Source organism: Passer domesticus, chromosome 6, assembly GCF_036417665.1.
Source record: "Passer domesticus isolate bPasDom1 chromosome 6, bPasDom1.hap1, whole genome shotgun sequence".
In the NCBI taxonomy this organism is placed as follows: Eukaryota; Metazoa; Chordata; class Aves; order Passeriformes; family Passeridae; genus Passer; species Passer domesticus.
The window spans coordinates 38,494,302-38,514,806 of NC_087479.1; the positions used below are offsets into that span (position 1 = coordinate 38,494,302).

General features: G+C 56.3%; 1 protein-coding gene across 4 annotated transcripts in view; it reads left to right on the forward strand.

Annotated features, from left to right (window-relative positions):
* Positions 1-16,866, forward strand: part of LARGE2 (LARGE xylosyl- and glucuronyltransferase 2) — a 23,487-nt gene extending 6,621 nt beyond the window's left edge. For all 4 annotated transcript variants that reach the window (XM_064424710.1, XM_064424708.1, XM_064424709.1 and 1 more), the window contains 14 exons: positions 10,210-10,383; positions 10,670-10,926; positions 11,309-11,391; positions 11,648-11,775; positions 12,192-12,359; positions 12,515-12,619; positions 12,882-12,994; positions 13,102-13,227; positions 13,374-13,529; positions 13,638-13,801; positions 14,079-14,357; positions 14,699-14,845; positions 14,993-15,188; positions 15,296-16,866. In XM_064424710.1, the coding sequence (XP_064280780.1) occupies positions 10,284-10,383; positions 10,670-10,926; positions 11,309-11,391; positions 11,648-11,775; positions 12,192-12,359; positions 12,515-12,619; positions 12,882-12,994; positions 13,102-13,227; positions 13,374-13,529; positions 13,638-13,801; positions 14,079-14,357; positions 14,699-14,845; positions 14,993-15,188; positions 15,296-15,493 (2,220 nt within the window). In that variant the 5' untranslated portion in view covers positions 10,210-10,283 and the 3' untranslated portion in view covers positions 15,494-16,866. The remainder of the gene's footprint in view (positions 1-10,209; positions 10,384-10,669; positions 10,927-11,308; positions 11,392-11,647; positions 11,776-12,191; positions 12,360-12,514; positions 12,620-12,881; positions 12,995-13,101; positions 13,228-13,373; positions 13,530-13,637; positions 13,802-14,078; positions 14,358-14,698; positions 14,846-14,992; positions 15,189-15,295) is intronic.
* The last annotated feature ends 3,639 nt before the right edge of the window (positions 16,867-20,505 follow it).

A 20,505-nucleotide genomic window follows, 5' to 3' on the forward strand; every position in this document is an offset into this window, starting at 1 on the left:
GGCATTATTTGAACTGCTTTGTTTGTCTTGGGCTGTGGTAAAAGGTTTCCCTCTTTACCTGTGTCAGGAAATTTTCCTCTGCCAGGCAGATCCAGAGAAGCCCGACATGGAGCTGAAGGTCCTGCCTGGGTGCCAGGGCAGTGAGGCACTGGCCCCTCCCCATCCTGGAGCCAGATAAGTGCTGGAACAAGGCCCTTTTGTGCAGACAGGTGTGTGAAGTGGAGACAAACGTGCTCTGGCACTCATATTGTTTCCCAGGAGGCAGGAGACTTGGGAGGGGAGTCATGACCAGCCAGACAAAGCTGCCACAGATAAAACTTTGTCCAGTCTGATAGATCTCCTTGCTCCCTCCTTTGCCATCCCCAGGCCATCATGCAGTTTGCCCTTCATTCTGCCCCTGACCCTCCCATAGACTGGATCAGGGAAGGCAATAGGATGCTCAACAGCCCCAGTATAAAGCCCTTGAAGTGAAATACATCCCTGCTAGTAACACCCTCCCCTTGCATTTAAGCTTTTAAACTACAGTCTCTTCCTTCCTTTCCTTCTTCCTCCTTGTTCTCTACCTTCTGGCAATCTTTGCACTCCATGGTTTAATTAAAGAGCAGAGCAAAGTGCTTAGACTCCAAAATGTGCAGATTAAGGGGTTACTAATCCTCTTCCTCAATGGGTGCTCACATCCTGTCCAGCCTGTTATCAAGCTTCTGTTCCCTGAGTGGAAACTTGGCCAAACTTGAGACCTCTACCTCTCTTCCTGCTTGCTGCACTGAGGAGGAAGGGTGAGGAGAGCTATGGGGGAGAAGCAAAGAGAGTTGTGGGCTTACAGAATTCTCAAGGTGGGTTTGAAGTGACCACTTGCTATCTTTGCTTTTTGTGTCCTGTCTCGTTTTGGTGCTCCAGGAGCAATAAAGCAGGGCTTGGTGGTTTTCCTCTGGTTTTTTTGACTGCTGTCTTCCTATTCTGACAAAATAAGCTTTCTTACAGAGGAAGCAACTGCTTCCCTTTGTGTGTGCCTGTGTTTTTATTTGCTGGGTGATATGGTTCAGGTGTGTGCCTTCCCTGTGCATACACCCCTCTCTTGATTTCCTGACAGTTTCTTCTGTGCTCTTATTCCCAGTGTATGCCCAAGTGCTGCAGCACTGCTGAAAGAGCAGGGCTCCCTCTCAGGAGTGAGAGGCTGGTGCCTGGCAGTGCTGCAGGAAGCTGGTCATATCCTCATGTGGGGAGGCTGAGATCCCTTAACAGGACATACGGTGTCAGTGAGAAGGGGAAGGTGGAGTATTTGTGGATCCAGATGGAGGCACTAGGATGGAAGAGGGAGTAGTGAGGATGAGTGTGGTGGAAAGGGTATGACTCTTGCTAGAAGCATCCAGGAAGACCTGATCACAGGATGGTCTGAGATGTTATGCCTCTCCTGGTGCAGGCTGGGCACTGCACAGAGGTTGCTGTGGATTGCAGAAGACGTGAGCTTTTGTCCTCAGCCACTCATCTGCTGCTTGGTTGAGTTGAGCTATGCTGTTTCTTCCCTGCCTTTGTCCTTTGGTGTGCAAGTTCATGGTTCAGCTCAGCAGTGTGAGAAGCTCCAGGGTCAGGAACACAAGGAGCAGCAGGAAGGGAGGAGGGCTAGTAATGAGTTCGGATGTTGGGAGTATTCTCCTTTCCACTGCCTGCCTTGGGGAGCTGCCTCCCCTCTGGGATCCACTTCCCTTCATTTTTTGTCCCCATCAGTCACTACCTCATTTCCAGTTTGCAAGATGCCCTATGTGGTTTTTTTGCAAGTTTTGTGTCTTAGCCTGGACAACAGTTTTTTCTCCAGTGTTGTCAGAGCCTCTTGCCAATGTGCAAGCTTCTCTGCAGCTCAGAATCACTTCTGGTCATACAGAATGCCCAAGGCACCCTGAGTGGATGGCACTATTGCTGCTTGGGTTTTTTAGAGCCTGCCCTGAGCCATTCTGCTTTGCTATTTATAGTGCAGTTGTTCCATTGCTGTGTGGATGAGCTCTGCTTTCAGCCTCACTTGGGCACTGAGGGCATTGGTGCCAGGAATAGCTCTGGACAGGGAAGATATAGGAGTGGCTGCTTGAGCACAGCTCCCAGCTGGAGCTAGTCCCTTGTGGAAGAGGTACCAGGCTGTATCCACGAGCTCAGCTGCTTTCCATGCAGAGGAGAGGGATTGCCTTTCCTTGTCAGTCAGTGCCTTGTGTGTGCTTGGCTGCTGGACCAGAGTTTGGCATTGTGAGAGATGGAATTTGGAAGAATTCTCCAGTGACCTATACTAGCAGTACTAGTGAGGGACCATGGTCATGAGCCAATGGCATGAAGCTGTATCAGCAGAGGATTAGGTTATTGGGAAAAAAACTGGGAAAAACCCAGAGGGTGGCTGGGCACTGGAATAGGCTCTCCGGGGAAGTGGTCACAGCACGAGCCTGACAGAGTTCAAGAAGCTTATGGACAATGCTCTCAGGTACATGGTGTGATTTCTGAGGTTGTCCTGTGCTGGGAGTTGGACTTGATAATCCTTGTGGGTCCCTTCCAGCCCCAGATATCCTGTGATTCTGTGAGGGCAGTTGGCATGGGAAGCCCTGCTCCCAGCATGTCCTCCAAGCACTGGTAGTGACCTTGTGTGTCCCCAACTGCTGCCCACTGGGCAGGTGGATCCCTTGTGGTGGGGTGCCTGCCATTCCTTGCACAGGGCCCTGCTCTCCTCTCCTCTCCCCAGGGAATGTTTGCTAACCCCAAGGGAACTCAAGCTAAGGCCTGAAAGAAGCCTGCAGCACAAAAAAAATCAACACCCTCCTCAGCACTGCTGCTTGGGCAGAGCTGCTCCAGCCTTTTTGCTCATGATGCTCTCAGCTTGTCTGGAGACCAGAGCTAGACAAATAATTAATTGCTTGATTTAGTGCCCAAAATGAAAAGCTGGAGGGAGAAAAACTCAACACAGACAAATTTGAGAGATCCTTTATCTTTTATTTTAAATGCAATGCAGCTCAATTACAAACAAAACAATGCAAAATGAGACTTCTTTGCTTGGAAAACAAAGCATTTTGTTCTTGTCCAAAACTTGTGATGAAGGAGCAAATAGCTCTGAGCTGTCTGGAAACTGCAGTTTTCAATCAATAACTATTCAGCCAAAAACACTTACCCAGTTCTGCTGGTAACAATGCACAGCAGGCACCTGACAACCTGGCTCACAGCCATGCCCCTGGCACCTTCCCAGAGGTGGATGGTGTCGTACCTCTTGTGAGCTTTTCCAGGTAGAGTGCCAATATTGGGTTGTTGGAGTCCCTTTGTCTCCTTTTTTTTGCTGAAATTAACCTAATTAATTTTGCCTGAGGTGGTGCAGACTCGACAAGCATGTGTAGGGGCTACGTCTGGCCTGTTGTGCTGGGATATGATCTCCCTTGTCCCACCAGGGAGCATCACCTGGTGCAGGAGGTTCAAGAGCAGTTCAGGGGAGCAGGGGGATGTGGGGTTAGTCCCTACCCATGGGCACTTCTAGCTGGAAACTTGGGTATCAGTACCACACAGGATGAAACTCCCACCCCTTGCTGTATCAGCAGGATGCCTCTGGGTGTTCCAGCTGTGCTGATGGCAGAGCTGGAACTGGTGGAGGGCTTGCTGCAGGCTGACTTGGAGAAAAGCTGGAGTTCCTGGCTGCTGACCCTGCTCAGCTCTGACCCCAGGAACTGTTGAAGCCCACCGCAATGAAAGTGTCAGGAAATGGCAGGGTGAACAGGTATTGATGCCCATAGCACATCCGGAGACCAGGACACAGTGAACTTAATGGATTCAGAGCTGTCTATTAGCTGCAGCACAGACATCAGCAAAAATGCAGATAGTAGAAACCTAATCCCATCAGAGAGGAAGGCAGCTGGAGATCAGCCCCTGTTTCAAGAGGCTGTTGGGGTCCTCCTGCACTGTGCTGAGGCCTGGTCCCTCCCGTGCCAAGCTGTGCTGGCCAAGAAGCCATAAGGAGGAGATTTGATTCAGCACTTCATGGCCTCTCTGTTTGTCCTCAGTTAGGCTTGAGCTTCACCAGGCCCAGAGAAAGGCCAGTCAGTGTTGATACTTCACCTGCTGAGTATCCTCTAAGTATCAAATGACTTATAGTCCAGGGAGGTAAGGCTGGAAGCAGTGTGTTGAACACCTCCGCTGTGAGTTTCTTGGGGTCCTTCCAGCTTCTTCTTGGGCTTAAGAGGAATGAGGGCACTTGGGGACTGTGTTGCTCTCTGGGTGGGCCCCCTTTACTTTGCTTGAGAGTTGTGGCAGAATGCAGCTGCCCAGCTTGTAAGCACCTCAGGATGTCTGCTAGGCTTAGGCCTCCTGTGCCACACTTGCACATTTTGCTGTGGCACTGCTCTCCCCGTGGGTGCCCTGTGTGCCCTCTGTCACTTACACTCTGCTGGGCAGCTGAACCCAGTGCCTGGCTGCAGGCAGGGAGACTGACTCTGCACAAGCAGATTGTGTCTAGCAGGGCCTTGTGATCAGAGTCCCTGCCAAGAGGAGCTGCTCCCCTGATACATTCCTGAGTTTCAGACATGAAGAGGTAAGCAGCAAGGCATTCCTGTCAGTCCCAGCCTGAGCTTGCTGGTTTCCTCTGGAAACAAGGAAACAGTTTGGTGACAAGAGTCTCTGCTTCAGCCAAGCCTGGAGCTTCAACACCCTTCAGAGACTTTCAGCTCCTCTTCCCTAAGTGCTGCGGTTCTGCCAGAGAAGAAGATGGCTTTTCAGTGTGACCTCTGCAGAATAAAAAACTGAACTCAGAGTGGCAGAATTGTATGTGTGATAATCTTACGGGCCTGAGAAGAGCTTGATGTTTGAGAATGAGCTGTAACTGAGGCACAGCTGCCTGTTGTTCCAGGAGAATCCTTTCTGGATTTTCTCAGCAGCTTGTGGTATCTGGGAGCACTAGGGAGATGAGGATGCTTCCTCCTTCTACAGCAAGTGTTGGTATCCAACTCTGGAAATGCTGCTGGATCCCACCTCTAGAACATGGTGGCTATTTTGCCAGAGGTGCTCTTTCCAGGGAAATACAGAGGTGAAATTCTCACTTACGGTTTGCTTATCATAAGACTGGGGAGGGAGGGACGGCATGGTAATCCGGAGCATGGGGTTTTAATCCTGCTCTCCTGGCCAAATTCCATTCCGCCTCTGTAAATTCCTGCAGCTACCCTGCTCTGCACTGCCTGTGTGGTATCTGCCGGCTGGCACAGCCCCCCTCGAGCGGCAGCATTTCAGGCATGGGGAGCAGGACAGGGAGGTGACCCTGAATCATAAGGCACTTGGTCAGATGGGTGCAGTACACACTTTAGAGGTGATCTGCTGAATGAGGAACCAGCCTGTGCCCTCCCTCTTTGTAAGAGCAAAAGTGATTGTTCCCGGTTGCCTCTGTTCAAAGTGTGGTGCCTTTTCTGAGTTGTGAATCTGGCTGTGCAGCTCTTGTCACAGCTTTTGGGCCCTTTCTCACCTTCTGCAAACCTGGGAAGCTGTTCTGTTGGGCTTCCACTGAGGCAGTCTAAGCAGGTCAGCTAAACTCTTCCAAAAATGAGACCTGGGAGAAGAATTTTCAATTTCTGTCACCTATAGCTAGGTAAGACAAGCACCATAGGTCCATGAAATCGCTCCTCTCCTGGCTGCCCTGCAGCTTTTTACTGGGAACAGCCAGGCTATCTCTTTCCTTGTAATGCCATGGGGGGAGGCAGTAGAGGGGGCAGCAAGCCTGGGACTGTCCGTGTGCCCCTTCAGGCCTCTGGCTTGGTACTCACAGACAGTGTAGTTGTGCCTCAGCATGCCTCTGCAGGAACACATTAGCTCTAAAAGAGACAGCAGGCTGAGACACCCACCCTTCCATGGGCCTTGCTGCCAGTTGTGATGTTATGGGCAAATAGAGCTGCTCCCCTCTGTGCTTGCAGGGCTGGAGGAAACATGGTAATGTGATGGCAAAATTTCCACTGCCAGCTCTCCCTAAACATTAACTGCTCACCTGATTATTACTGAGCCGTAGAGAATGAAGGCCATTCAGGCTGAGCAATGGGGCCTAAAAAGAAAGGGGGATTTCCTGCAGAAGAGTGGATCTTGGAGGAGTGGAGTGCCAGCACATGGGCAGCTCTCAGGAGGAGCCTGGGGCAAGCAAAGTGGCTGCACTTTCCCAGGAATGAAGGTTGCTTGTGCGTGGAAGGGTGGCCGGCATACAGCCAGCTTTGGGCTCCTGCCCACGCCTCAGAGGTTGGTGTCAGCCTGCACTGGTGTTTGTGCAGCTGCCCAGCTCTGCTGCCATGACATTCTCTGTGCCCTGGCCATTGCCCTGTTGTCACTGGAGGCAGAGTGTCTCAGGCATGAGACAAGACCTGGGTCCTGGCTGCCCCTTCCCTGGTATCCACTCTGGTCAGCTTCTTCCAGCTAGAGAGGGGACGCGGTGCCTTTTTCTGTCCCCTGACAGAAAAGTGGCTGTATCCCCTGATCTCTGCTGAAGCAGGAGCTGCTTGCTCCTGGGAAGAATGTGGGGGAGGGAGGATAACCTGCTGTGAACAGCACTTCTGCCCCGCACCCGCGCTGGGGTTGGAAGCCGGCAGTATTGGGAAACCTCTCATCTTACTGCTGGCTGCGCTTGTCTGGTGAGCAAGGAGACTGAGGAGGGAGGGCGGAGAGGCCCCATGGCGTGACTGCAGGGCCGGGTTGAGCCGGGAGCTTTACGTGCTGGGCCATGGCTGCTGGTGCCCGCTGTGCCCCTTGCCAAGGAGCTGCTTCCAGCCTTGCCCTGCGCTTCCTATGCCTCTAATGTTCCACAGAAGATGAGAGGCTGTGTAGCTGCCTTCTGGCTTGCCATCTTCACCCTCGGGAACACCCCAAAAATGTCCCTGCTGTGCCTGCACTCCCCAGCAGCCTACCTGTTCCTGCTGTGGCTGGAGAGGGCCTGGCTGGTCTCAAAGCACTCGCTCTTGGGCAAACACGGTGTGGTGGCCGGGACAAGCGTGTGGAGAGGCTGTGGAGGTCAGCTGGAGCACGAGGCGGTTCCTCTGCTGAAGCGGTGCTGTTGGCAGTGGGCTGCAGGAGGTCTGGACTGCTCCCAGAGCATGGGTAAGCCCTGCATGGCCACTGTCTCAGCTGGAGCACATGGTGGATACCGTGGGGCAGGGCAGGACGGCTCTGGGAGCTGAGCGTGTGCCCCGGGGCGGCCGGGGGAGCAAAGGGAAGGGCCCCTGCCCCGGGGAGCCGCCGGCTCAGAGCAGCAGCAGGCAGCCCGGGCGTTCCCTCTCCCTGCCGGGGCAGGGCTGGGCTGAAGGGCGCTGCTGAGGAGCCGCTGCCTGTTCTGCCGGGGCTCTGCAAGGGCAAGCAGGAGCTGCCCGAGCGGGAGGGAGGTAAGCGTGCCTCCCAGGGCAGCCATCTGGGTGCTGCTGTGGCTGCGCGGGCAGGCCGGGGCGCGCCGCGCCTCACCCGGGGCTCGGGTGGGGGCGATTTCCACTGCATCGGAGAGCTCTGCAGGCGCTCCGCATCCCAGGCCTCTGCCTGCTGCCGCTCCCGGCCCCCACTGAACACCCCCGGCAAGGGCTTCTCCCGCTCCAGCCCCGGGCCTGGGCTGCTGCCTTCGCCCAGCCGCGGGAGCTGCGTGGTGGGGAGGGGGGAGCTGCAGGTAGAGCCTCTCTCCGCATAGTTAGCATTCCCAGCCCCGGCCTCCTGCTCCTGCTTCCACCATCCTGCTCGCTCCTGGTACGCTGGGCAGGTCTGGTTGAACACTGCACCTTTTCAGTGAGCCCTGCTCTTCTGGGCCAGAGCAAGGAGGAGACAGTAGGGGAACAGTTCTTTCCCTTTCAGATCCACACTGGGGCTTGCACGCTGCCAAGCTGATGGGCAAGTGCTCTGATGGTGGCCAATATCTCTTGTCTCTGGGTAGCAGCAAGGTCTGCATCCCACCCTCGCCATATTTGCATCGCGGGTAGGCCGTGGAGCCACTCTATCCCAGTCACGGGGAGAACAGGTGGGCTCTGACGCCATCCCAAGACTCCCAAAGATCTCTCAGTGAGGACCAAATCTTCTGCACCTGCCCCAGTAAAGGAGGAGGCAGGTGCTAGGAAGGGGGTAGATAATCCTGATGCTTCCTTTTTTCACTGTGAAGGAGAGATATTGAGGCCTGGGAGTGGGAAGGGAGTTGGAAGGAGGATGGATTCCTCCCAATTCACTTTGGGCAACTCTGCGCCCCTGGCGCTGGGGGCTCTTGAGTAGAAAGCGAATTTAATCTCTTGTTTTGTTTGTTCTTTCTTCCTCTGAAAGGGGGGCCAGCGGGGTGTGCGGGGGGAGCTTGGGTTTGGGAGCGGGGAGGAGGGGGAAAGTGTCAGATCTGGAAGGGAGGAGTAAAGGGAGGACAGGGAACGGCAGCCCCGGGAGGGAGCAGTAGCAGTGGGCTGCCAGCCGGCTTGGGAGGCGCCGGGGAAGGAGGAGGCGGAGGAGGCGAGGGGAGAGGCAGGTAAGGAAACCAGCGCCTGGGGGGAAGGCAAGCAGCCAGGTGAGGAGTAGGACAAGGGGTGGCAGGAGGGGTGGGGGATGTTATGAGGTGGGGGATGGATGGATCCTTGGGCGCCTCTGGGAGAGGTTGTGAAAACTGACTTGCTGCTGGTCCCATCTGGTCCCGCAGAACTGCCATCGCAGTAGTGTGTTCACATGCAGGCTGGGACAGAGTACATTCCTGCAGTGAGGGGCCACGGGGGCACGTGGGAGCAGGATGGGTGCTGCTGTGTGCCATCACCTTCTCTCTCCTTTGTTTCTGCTGAAGTTGCTTCCCTGCCCCTCTGCTTCCCCTGGGTGCTGGCTGACCTCTTTGGCCTTTCCTCACCATGCCCCCCTGCCATTCCCGTCCAGCCTGGCCTGAACAGCCCTCCAACTTTGTGTGAACTTCGGCATGTGGGATGGGGGACAGGCTGGTAGCAGCATGTGAGATCTCGCCATGTCCAGCATGGCCCGTGGCTGTGGCAGGGAGAAGGAGTGCCTGGGCCTGGTGTGCTCAGTGTGTCAGCTCCCCGTTCCCTGCCCTGCCTGCGCTTGGCCTGCTCTGTAGAGCACAAAAGCAGGTCAAGCCCGGGCCCGGCTTGCAGGGAGCTGTGATGTCAGTAGGCACCTTCTCTGCCAGGGAAAGGGGTGCAGCTTTCAGGGGCCGTGCCACGGGGGCTCAGCTGTATCTCCAGTGGGCTGGCCATGCCCCAGCCCTTCTAGGGCCTGGGTACCCCTCACAGAGTGGATGGGGCCATCCATCTGCAATTCCTCCAGCGGGCTATAACTTGCACCGGCCCCAGGGGCCGCGGGGAGGGTCGGGGGCCGCGGTATGTGTTCTCCTAGGCTCCAGCCCCCGCGGCCCCATGGGCATCTGCACATCAATGGGCTCCAGCGGGGTGTGTGCAGGGGGAGCAGACCCTAATCCGGCCCATTCAGCCCGACGGCGGCTTTTGTTGTCCAGATGTTGCTGCGCCGGGGGCTCGGAGCCGCGGGCAGGGGTGCGGAGCGAGGGCAGGCTGCGGCGGGGGGCAGGCGTCTCCTCCCCGCGGGGTTTTTGCCTGCCCGGGCACCTGCTCCGCGGGGTCCCGGGCGGGAGCGGGGCTCTGCCGGCGGCGGAGGAACGACAGCGGCGTTTCACGCGTGGCAGAGCGCGGCGGGGTGAGGAGGCCGCCCGGTGCCCCAGGGGGCCGGGGAGCGACTTTCACCGAAGTGTTTGGGGTTTTCCCAGCGAAGTGGGCGGGCGGCGGCGCTTGGGTGCGGGAGTTTCCCGAGCGCCCGGCCCTGCTGGGCCGCGCTCGGGCCGAGGCGGCGCGGCAGGCACCGCGCCCCTCCCAGGCCGGGCTCCGGGACCCGCCGCCAGCTCGGGAGGGCCTCTTAGCATGATTGCCTCTCCCCTCCTCTGTGAGCCCTAGGGAGCAAGGCACAAAGCTGGGGGAAAATCTCTTGGAAACCTGCTTCCTATCCCCATTTCCCTCCATGTTTGAGGTCCCCCCCAGAGGCTCTGCAGTCCGGTCCGGATGGCGGGACAAGTTGAGGGAGGTAAATGTTCCATCATGGGCAGTAGTGTGCTGTCTGGAGAGGTAGCGGGTGTCTGTTTCACTGCTTCAGTTGCCCAGGCACTGTCCTGGAGGGAGCAGGTGATGGAGGATGTCTCCTGCTGGGGAGATGTTGGCACACCTGGGTGGGGGCTACTGGTGAGACCTCTTTCTTCTCCCCTGTCCCTCACAGGCTCTAGGATGCCAGGGCCAGCCGGACTCGGGTTGCCCACCTGATCCTCGTTGCCCGTGTCCTGCCAGCACATCATGTTGCGTTCCTGGCGCATGAAGCTGAAGTTGCTGCTCGCCACAGTGACCCTGGCTATTCTCCTCTCCTGGCTCTACCTCTTTGTGGGAAGCCTCGAATGTGAGTGAGTCCCTCTTGTCCTCCTCAGATCAAGGGACAGGCCACAAGAGAGGGTAGGCGGCAGGGCATTAGGCCTTGGGGTGGTTGCTCTGGCCATGCAAGTCACTGCAGGTGTGCAGTGGGACATCTTCAGGGACATCTCTGGAGATCAGGGGAACAGAGCTGAGATGTTGGCTGGGCACTTGTGAGGCGTGCTGGGACCTCTCAGTTGTGGCTCTGCCCCAGCATTCACACCTGGGCTCTCGTGGCCTTGCCATGCCCTTTGCATGTCCCTGTCTCTTCACAGATGGCCGCTTCCTGCTGCTGCCCCCCTGCGTGGGCGAGCAGCCGAGCCGGGATGTGGAGCGGGAGGCGCTGGCCTCGCGTGTGCGCAGGGTGGAGGAGGAGAATCAGCAGCTCCGGCTGCAGCTTGGCCAGGCTCAGGCGGAGGGCAGCGATGGCAGCCCGCAGTGGGGGGCTTCTGCCGAGGACAGAGATGCCCCTGGGGGCGAGAGGAGCAACCACACGGCCTGTCCCAAGCAGCGGACAGTGCACAAGTGCGAGGTGGGTGATGGCACCAGTGCAGTGCTCTTGTGGATAGGGAATGTCGGGTGGGAGGCTGGGACCCTGTGGATGGATATGTGAGCAACTCACCTGGCACTGTTGCTGTGCTCTGGCCATGCTGGGGCCTCATCCTGGCTCTCCATGGTGTGCTCAGTGGATGAGGGTATTTTCCTTCTCCAGAGAAGGAGATCAGACAGGAGGAATGGCAGAAAGACTCCTGCTCCCTGCTTCCAAGTTAGAGAACTCCCACCTCTCTCTGGGGCTCCTTCTGCATGGGAAATTTGGGTTTTGAAGCTTCTCCATGTAGTGTGGTCCCAGGCAGGAGCTGTAGGGAGGCCTGCTTGAGTCCAGTCTCAAAAGGGCACCGTTTGTCTTTGGGCAGCTCCTTCACGTCGCGATTGTGTGTGCTGGGCACAACGCGAGCCGGGACGTGGTCACCCTGGTGAAATCCATCCTCTTCCACAGGTAATGGGGAGACGTTGTGCCAGAGGCCTGCTGCTTGGGGTTCTCAGATGAGCTGCTGCAGGCTGCAGCGGGGCAGTGCTGCAGAAGAGGGGCTCTAGGACCTTGTGCTTAGAGTGGCAGAGTAGAATTTGTTTCCCCCAGAGGGTTTTTTTTCCATTTGCCCCCTCAGCTGATATCTGTCCCATGGGTGGGCTGGGGAACTATGGCCCCTTCATTCTGCTGTGATGCTGAATATTGCTGTGCTTGCCCTTGGCAGGAAAAACCCCCTCCACTTTCACTTCATCACGGATTCAGTGGCCCACCAGATCCTCCAGATGCTCTTCCAGTCCTGGATGGTGCCTTCCGTCCACGTCAGCTTCTACAATGCTGATGACTTGAAGGCAGGTGCTTGCCCTCCCTTTACCCTGTCCCAAGCCAATGCTTTGAGGGTCAAGGGGAGCAGAGAGATGGGATGAGTGGATGGAGGGTGATTAACATTTCTTGCTGACCCCTGGCTCACCCCCTCCTCTTTCTGGGCTTGTTGCTGGTGCTGCTGAGAGGGGAGCACAAGGCTGGTACTGGGGGGGTGGGGAGGAGCCTTGCAGTAGCAGTGCCTCTGTGGCAGAGCTGAGTGAGACACGGGTCCAGGTGGGGTTCTGGTGGCTGGAGGAAATGCTCCAGGCTTGGCTGGCTCCACAGCTCTGCATGCCCTTCTGTTGTTGGCCTTCTCTGCATGGGGTTCTGGGACACGCAGCTGTCCTGCCCAGGCAGGGGCAGGGCATGGCCATGACTGGCCCTGAGATGTGTTGCCTTGCAGCCAGAGGTGTCATGGATCCCCAACAAGCACTACTCTGGCATCTACGGGCTGATGAAGCTGACACTGACCAAGGCACTACCCTCCAACCTCTCCAAGGTCATTGTCTTGGACACAGACATCACCTTTGCCACCGACATTGCTGAGCTCTGGGCTGTCTTTGGAAAGTTTTCTGGTGAGGACAGAGTGCTCCTGGGGCCCTGGCAGGGCCTTGGATGCTGGGCTCAGTGTGGCAGTGCCTGCCTGCCACAGAACCAGCACAGTGGGTTTGCTTGGGCCCTCTGAACCAACAGCAAGATGAGCTGCATCCATGTCCCTCTGTTTTCTCAGAAAAGCAGGTGATTGGGCTGGTGGAGAACCAAAGTGACTGGTACTTAGGCAACCTGTGGAAAAACCACAAACCATGGCCAGCCCTGGGACGTGGCTTCAACACGGGTGAGTGTGAGCTGCCAGGGTGGCAGGTGCAGCCTCATGGCACATGCAGCTGAGCTGGTACTTGGCACAGGGAGACTGGGGGAGGCTGAGGTAAAGTGGGAAAGTGGTGGGTACAAGAGGAGTGCTACAGCACCCCAGGGTTGTGGGTAGGCACAGAGAAGTGGTGTGTCCCAGGGGCTGAAGGCATGCAGGTAGCTGTGCCTGAGCTCTGTGGTGGCTGGGTGCTGTCTCAGTGACCCGTGCCCTCTCCCTGGGCCCTCAGGGGTGATCCTGCTCCTGCTGGACCGCCTGCGCCGCCTGGGCTGGGAGCAGATGTGGCGGCTGACCGCAGAGCGGGAGCTCATGAGCATGCTCTCCACCTCGCTGGCTGATCAGGTAACTGTCCCTCCTCTGGGGCAGGTTGGTCCCTCTGCATTCCCAGAGCACTGCAGGCACAGGGGATCTTCCTCGTCCACCCATGCACTCACCTTTCTCTCTCCTAGGATATCTTCAATGCGGTGATCAAGCAGGACCCATCCCTGGTGTACCGGCTTCCCTGCTTCTGGAATGTGCAGCTCTCCGATCACACCCGCTCGGAGCAGTGCTACACTGAGCTCTCAGATCTCAAGGTGAGTGGGGTTGCTGCTTTTGAGACTGGGGAGGGCCTGAAGGGCAGTGCAGGCTCTGGAAGTCCAGGGGAGCTGCATGGGGTCTGAGGGCTTGGGGAGCCTGGCGCTCTTACTTCCCTTACATGGGGTGACACGCTGCTGCTCAGGTGATCCACTGGAACTCGCCCAAGAAGCTGCGGGTGAAGAACAAGCACGTGGAGTTCTTCCGTAACCTCTACCTGACTTTCTTGGAGTACGATGGGAACCTGCTGCGCAGAGAGCTTTTCGGCTGTGCCGGTCTTCCCAGCCCACCCAGGGACCAGGTGAGGCTGACTGCGACTCTGTCCCCAGCTGCAGAGCTCTGGGTGGGCAGAGACCTCATGCAACCTCCCCTGGGGTTCCTACTTCCCCTCACCTTCCTGGTGTTGCAGTTGCAGCAGGCGCTGGAGGAGTTGGATGAGGACGATCCCTGCTATGACTTCCGCCAGCAGCACCTCATGCAGCACCGCATCCACCTGTTCTTCCTGCAGTATGAGTTCCTGGCCCTTCCCAACCCCACCGATGTCACCCTCGTGGCCCAGCTCTCCATGGACAGGTACTTGCTAGTAGGACTGGTGGGAGGTTGGAATCCACCTCCACACCTCTGGGTAGATTCTACAGCTTTGGAGCTACCAGGGAATCTCATTTCATCGTTCTCACGCCAGCATTTGGCAGTGAGAAACAACACCCCAGGCTGGGAACATCAGTTCTTCCTGCTCCCTCCCGACCCGGGCGTGACCGTCACGCGGCTCTCTGGAGGCGCCCGGTTCTGGGTTTGGTTCAGAAGCTGCCGCAGGGCAGGTCTGCTGCTCAGGCTGTGCCCTCTGCTGCAGGTTACAGATGCTGGAGGCCATCTGCAAGCACTGGGCAGGCCCCATCAGCCTGGCGCTGTACATGTCGGACGCCGAGGCGCAGCAGTTCCTGCGCTACGCCCAGGCCTCGGAGGTGCTGAGCGCCCGCCGCAACGTCGCCTACCACATTGTCTACAAGGAGGGGCAGTTCTACCCCATCAACCTCCTGCGCAACGTGGCCTTGGCCAACACGCAGACGCCGTACGTCTTCCTGACGGACATCGACTTCCTGCCTATGTACGGCCTCTACGATTACCTCAGGTAAGGCTTTTTCCAGCTGGCTCTTGCTCAGCCTGCTGGGCTCCCCAAGCACCAGAGTTTTCAGGAAATGGCCTGGGTAGCAGCTCTCAATAGGCAGAAGCTGTTTCCTTTGTGTTCAGCCTTGGGGTCCTGCCCTTACTTTTGTCAGACACCAGCAGATGAGGAAGGAGCTGTGTCTGTGAGGGTTCCCCTGTTCCTTCTATCCCTGCATGGTACCACTGCAAATTCTCAAAACCCATCAATACCGGTGTGGAGTAGTGAGCAGGCTGGAGGGGCTGAGGAAGGAGGCTGTGGCTATGTCTTACAGTCAGGGAGACCTCACACCCTTCTTACTACCACAGGAACTCCATCCAACAGCTGGAGCTGCCCCAGAGAAAGGCGGCTCTCATCGTGCCAGCATTTGAGACCCTGCACTACCGTCTGACCTTTCCCAAATCCAAAGCAGAGCTGCTCTCCATGCTGGACATGGGCTCCCTTTACACCTTCAGGTAGGGACTAGCACTGTCCCACCATGCAAGCAGAAGCCATCTGTGTACCCCTGTGGCTTGGGGCTGTGCACCGCTGTCTCAGAGGGGGCTTGCAGACCCCCTGCATTCTCTGCTGTCTCAGTCTCTCATTTCCATCTCTCCCCATAGGTACCACGTGTGGCCAAAAGGTCACGCCCCAACGGACTACGCCAAATGGCGGACGGCCACCGTGCCCTACCGCGTGGCATGGCAGCCAGACTTTGAGCCTTACGTTGTAGTGAGGCGAGACTGCCCCAGGTATGACCAGAGGTTCGTCGGCTTCGGCTGGAACAAAGTCTCCCACATCATGGAGCTGGATGCGCAGGTGGGTGAGGGGCTCCCGGCGCCGCTGGCTGCTGGGGCCTGTGGCTGGGCAGGGACGTGTCGGTACCGCCGAGCCGACGATGGTAAGGGCTGCTGCTCTGTCCCCAGGAGTATGAGCTGCTGGTCCTGCCCAATGCCTTCATGATCCACATGCCCCACGCCCCCAGCTTCGACATCTCCAAGTTCCGCCTGAGCGCAGGGTACCGGGGCTGCCTGCAGACGCTGCGGGAGGAGTTCCACCAGGACCTGTCGCGGCGCTACGGGGCTGCTGCACTCAAATACCTCACTGCCGAGAGAAGCCTGTGACGCCTGGGGACAGCGGGTGCGGGGTACGCGCAGCACACTGGAGAGGGGAGGGCACACGGCCTCCCTCCTGCTCTGCCCACCGCCGCAGCCCAGCCCGAGGGAACGGAGTGGGCAGCACAGCCTCTCCAGCCCACCAAAGGATGCCTATAGATAAGATGGAAAACATCAGCTGCAAGAACAGGCAGTGCCTGCAGGTCAAGCTGCTCCAGCCTTCCTGCGTTACAGGGGAACCTCCCTGTGCCAGGGCCAGGGGTGGGGTCTCCTCCCTTCCTTCTTTTAGCTGATGTGGATTCCCAGTCTTCATTAGTTCACCTCACCTTGAGGCCTGGCTCCTCCAGAGATGTGGGAGCCGTACCTTACCCTGTTCTGCCTCTGCTCAGTGGCCCCAGGTCTCAGTCCACACAGCCCTTGGGGGCTTTGGTGAGTTGGAGATGAGGTCAGACAGCAGCCCTTTACATCCTTTGTGGAGCAGGCTCAGAGGAAGCCTCCCAGCACCCTGGGAGGAGCGGCCAGGCAGTACTGCAGGTAGCTGGAGCCTTGGTTCAAACCCAGATCAAGGCTGGCTGTTTAATGGAGGGAAACATTATTATTCCCCATCTGTATGGATGCAGTCTCCAGTGGAGCTGGCCCCATACAGGTGTGTGGGAGTCACCCAGAGCAGGATGAGCTCCCAGACCAGGATGGGCTGTCTGCTGTCACCAGCAGTGAGCTCCCAGGATGGACCTGCACCTCCCTGCTGGGAGCAGCCATGCTGGTGACAATCCCTCTCCTGTGCTGATATTCCCCCACAGGGCAGGGCTGCCAGCCATCCCCATGGGCAAAACAGCTTCATGGGCCCCCACAGGCTGGGAGAAGTTCCTGGTGAGGACTACCCTGCTCCTCCCCAGCTCTCAGCAGCACAGTTGTTGTCATCAGCAATCAGGGACGTGGCTGACACTGGTCAAGACCATGGCTGGACACTGTGGCAGGAACCCCATGCTGGGAGCAGCTTGACTGGACACTGTTCTACTGCTATCACACACTGGAGCACAGAGGATGCATTGCTTTCCTCACACTATTTAAATTATTTAATACTTTTCTCCTAAGAATTCAGTAATTAGGGTTTCTGGGTTTTATTTTTAATCTTTTCTTCTTCCCAGATGATTTTGCTGGTGGCCCTGGAGGCTCTCCAGGCCAGTTGCTGCTGCAGTCTCCACTGTTCTCTTCTTAGCTTTGCTCTGGGCAGCAAGGGCCCGCTCTGTACAGGGTGAGGATTTCCGTCCATGGTGGGAGCAGCTATAGAAAGCGCGGGGTGTGGAAAGGGCACAAACGCCTCTTGCTTATTCTCTCTTTTTAATTTAATTTTTAAATTAAAGCTTTTTTATTCTTTTTCACATTCTTGTTAAAACTGCCTGGTTATTAATTTTTCTCTGCTGTGAGCCTGCACGTGTCCCCTGGAGGGAAGGCAGCAGGAGGAGAGCAAAGGAGGAGCAGCCCAAGGCACACAGGTGCCCTGCCAGCTCTGAGAGGGCTGCTGGTGCTGACTGAGGTGGGCTTAAGGCTGATGGTTCCTGTGCTGCAGTGGGACCCCGGCAGCCTGCCTGAACTGGAGCCTGGGCCATCATGGCTTAGGCACAGAGTCAGTTTAATCACACCCAAGTAGAAGATGTGGTTTCATGTGGCAGTGCTGTAGCTTGTCCTTGAGAGCCTTGACTTTATAAGACTCTTGGGAATAAAAGCCAGCTCTGAGGCCCCACGGGACACCAGCCTCACATCTGCAGGGGGGAGGACGAGGATGGTTTGCCAGGAGCAAGTGTTGAGGCTTTATTTGGGAAAGGGCTGTGAAAATATTGCTCATCACTGTGAAGCCAAGGCAGCTCCACCTCACCAGTCCCTAGCAGGCAGCTTTTGTTTAATGCAGCACAAGCTCACTGATCCTGTGCTGCTGCTGCACTAAGCAAGATCAGAGGGTTAGATCAGATCTAGACACTGCTAAAGCCGTGGTGGAGCAGGGCTGAGATGGAGCAGGCCTCTTCCAGATGATTCCTCAATAGCTAGGAGGCGGTGCAAATGCTGGCTCTGTGGTTGTTGGGAAGGTGTGCTGGCACGCCTGTAGCAGGAGGGCTGTGCACCATCATTTTCAGATAATCCTTCCCAGCCTAGACAGTCACTAGCCCAAAATATTCCTGCAAGGGTGGAGGTGCTTGGAAGCAAGCCCAGCTTGGCCTGGTCTCCATGTGCCCTCTGCCGGGCAGCAGCAGCTGGGAGGCACCCACAGAGTCAGAGCCAGAGAGACTGAACTGAGCACGGCCCCTTTTGGAGCAAAAATTCATTTCTCCTAACGCAGTGCCCTTCTCCCTGCCAAGAACATGAGCCAGGGTGTTCCCAGCCCTTGCACAGACACCCCTCCTGGCAGGCTGGGCACTTGCTGCGGGCACTGCTACAACCCCTGTGCCTGTGGGACCCACTGTCCCCTCTGGTACATACAGCTAAGGAGACAAGGTATTTTACTGTGTTTTATTTAGTAAAATGTTAAAATAAATAAATACAAATTGATCAGATGCTCTGTACCCCCTCCCCCCAACTTTAATTTGCTAAAATCTAAACACATTTGTACCAAAACTGAAACCACAAGGAACTTGAAGGCAGCAGATACTGCAGATCACTATGAGCATCAGGCTAAAAAAAATAGAGATATTTAAAAAACCCAAACCAGTTCACAAGTGGGTGTTCTCATGGTGTGATTCCGTGACAACAGAGCAGTACCAGTCAGAAAGGGCATTTTACACCAGGGCCTGCAAGGAAGGGAGGTTGGTGGGGAATGGGACAGCACAGGTACCACTGGCTCATGAAGGACAGAGCCCGTGGCTTTGCCATTAGAAACCCAGCTGGGAGAGAAGCTGCCGACATCCTGCGCAGCACCAGGCCCGTGGCTACGGGGACAGCACTGCCAGAACTGGGGGCTGGTCACCAAAACCCCCTGGAGGAATCAGACAGACAGGGGGAGGGACCAGGCTCAGACACAGAGCCCTTCAGGGTGAGCTCTGCTCCAGGCTCATGCCAGATCTCCCACTTACAGCTCAGTCTTGGTGAAACACCAGGAGGGCACGGGGATGGGACGAAGCATGGCACACAGGTGGGGTGGTGGCATCAATAAATCTACAGAGATGGTGCTGCTGTGATCGCAGGAGCGTGAAGCCATGATTGAAGCCTGAGTATTTTCTCCTAAACAAGCAGAGCTGCCTTCACAACCCTCCTGTCCTCAGCTGCAGACATGGGGGGTGGTTGCAGAGTAGAGCCAGTCAGCTCCCTAAAGAAAACTGGGCACAGGCAGCCACCCCAGTGCTGCACCAGACCTTGCAGCTGGCAGCAGCAGCTCACCACCACCTGTGTCCACTGCTGTTGACACAGCAAAGTTTCCTTCCTCCACAGGAGCCTGGACAGGTGGGCACTAGCAGGCTTCCCTGCTTTGTGCTGTTACCTTGCTTAATCTTTGCTCACTGGAGTTTGGAACACATGCCTTGCTTCTGTGGGGCTGTGAGAGGAAGCCAAGACACCTCTGACCATGTAAGATGGCACTTGGGGGGACCCTGCAGCTGCAATTGGAGTGAAGCAGCTTGTGGGACATGACTGCTGCTGGCTCTGCTTGTGTGGGGCTGCCAGGAAGCTGCCCAAGTCTCAGAGGCTTATGCAGAAGCAAAAAACCTTCCTTAAGGAGGGTCTTGGCTGCCTGCCACATATGACATCAGGAGCAACTCAGAGACAACACACCTTCAGGAAGGGAGAGCGGACAGGTAAGAACTGCCTGGCTCTTGAGTCAATCACTGTTTTGATGTCAGTGATAATTTAAGTGAAGAAACATCAGAGACTATGATTAGAAATTACACGTTAGCCCAGAACAAGCAGAAACATGCAGCCTCTCACCACACCCAGCACGGGGCTTCTTTCAACAGAGCCTACCCCAGTGCCTGCAGCCATGGAAATCTGCTCTTCCAGAGTCAGAACTGCCAGTACCTGCCTTACAGAGGGGAACATGAGGCACAAAGCAATCTCTTTCCTACCCCAGCAATTGTGGCCCCACCTGAGACACCAGTAACAAGCTTGGATAACAAACCAGGGGAACTGCTGCCCTAACACGTGCACAGCATGTACCCAGTGCTGCTGCAGAATCAAACCTCAGTGCTGGGGATCCAAAATCAAGGGTGGCCACGGAACACAGCCCCAGGAGCTGCCCTGTGACACTGCCTCCCTTCCCCACCTGAGCTATAAACCCAAGGCTCTCTTAAGTTCTGGTTGCTCACTCAGAAAAGTGTTCTCAGAGCACAAAGGCAACAATACCTCATTTGTTTTCCAACAGAACAGATGTAAGAAGGCTGGTGACACAAGAGCAGGGGTTGGTTGAGGTTTACTTTTGCCAGTATAAATTTAGGAAAAAGAAAAAAGATGCAAAAGGTGCTGATTGATACTGCTCACTGCTGCTGCTGCCCTTCTGTGCCGGCTCCCCACATGTGACAGAGCCACACTCTCAAGGCTTTTGAGTTCCCCAGGCACTCCTGATAGTAAGCAAGTCCTTAAGTGCTTCTTCCTTTCTAGAACTAAGGACTGGGCTCAGTTTGTCCATCTGAAGCTTTTGACACTTCTTGGATACTAGAGAGAGAACAGGCACAGAGCTCATCGCTGGTTACACAGGAGAGCTGGACAGCTGCTTTCCCAGGAGGGTGCCCCATGCTCTGGCTGCTCAGTGTAGCCAAGAGACAGCCCTCAGCTCCTCACAGGTTACATTCAACTTAACACATCTCCCTTGTTAGCTGCACTGGTGAAATGCCCCTTTCCCATGTCCCTAAAGAAACCAGATCCTGAGAAAACAGAGAGGCATTGCTCACACAGAGGGATTTTGGCACAGAACTGCCATATATGACAGCCCAGAAAGCAGGAATCTTCCACAGATACTCCAGGAGCTGGCTGAGAAGTACCTGAGTCACACATCCTACTCCATATAATCTCCTTCACTCACACAGAACCCAGGACCTCTG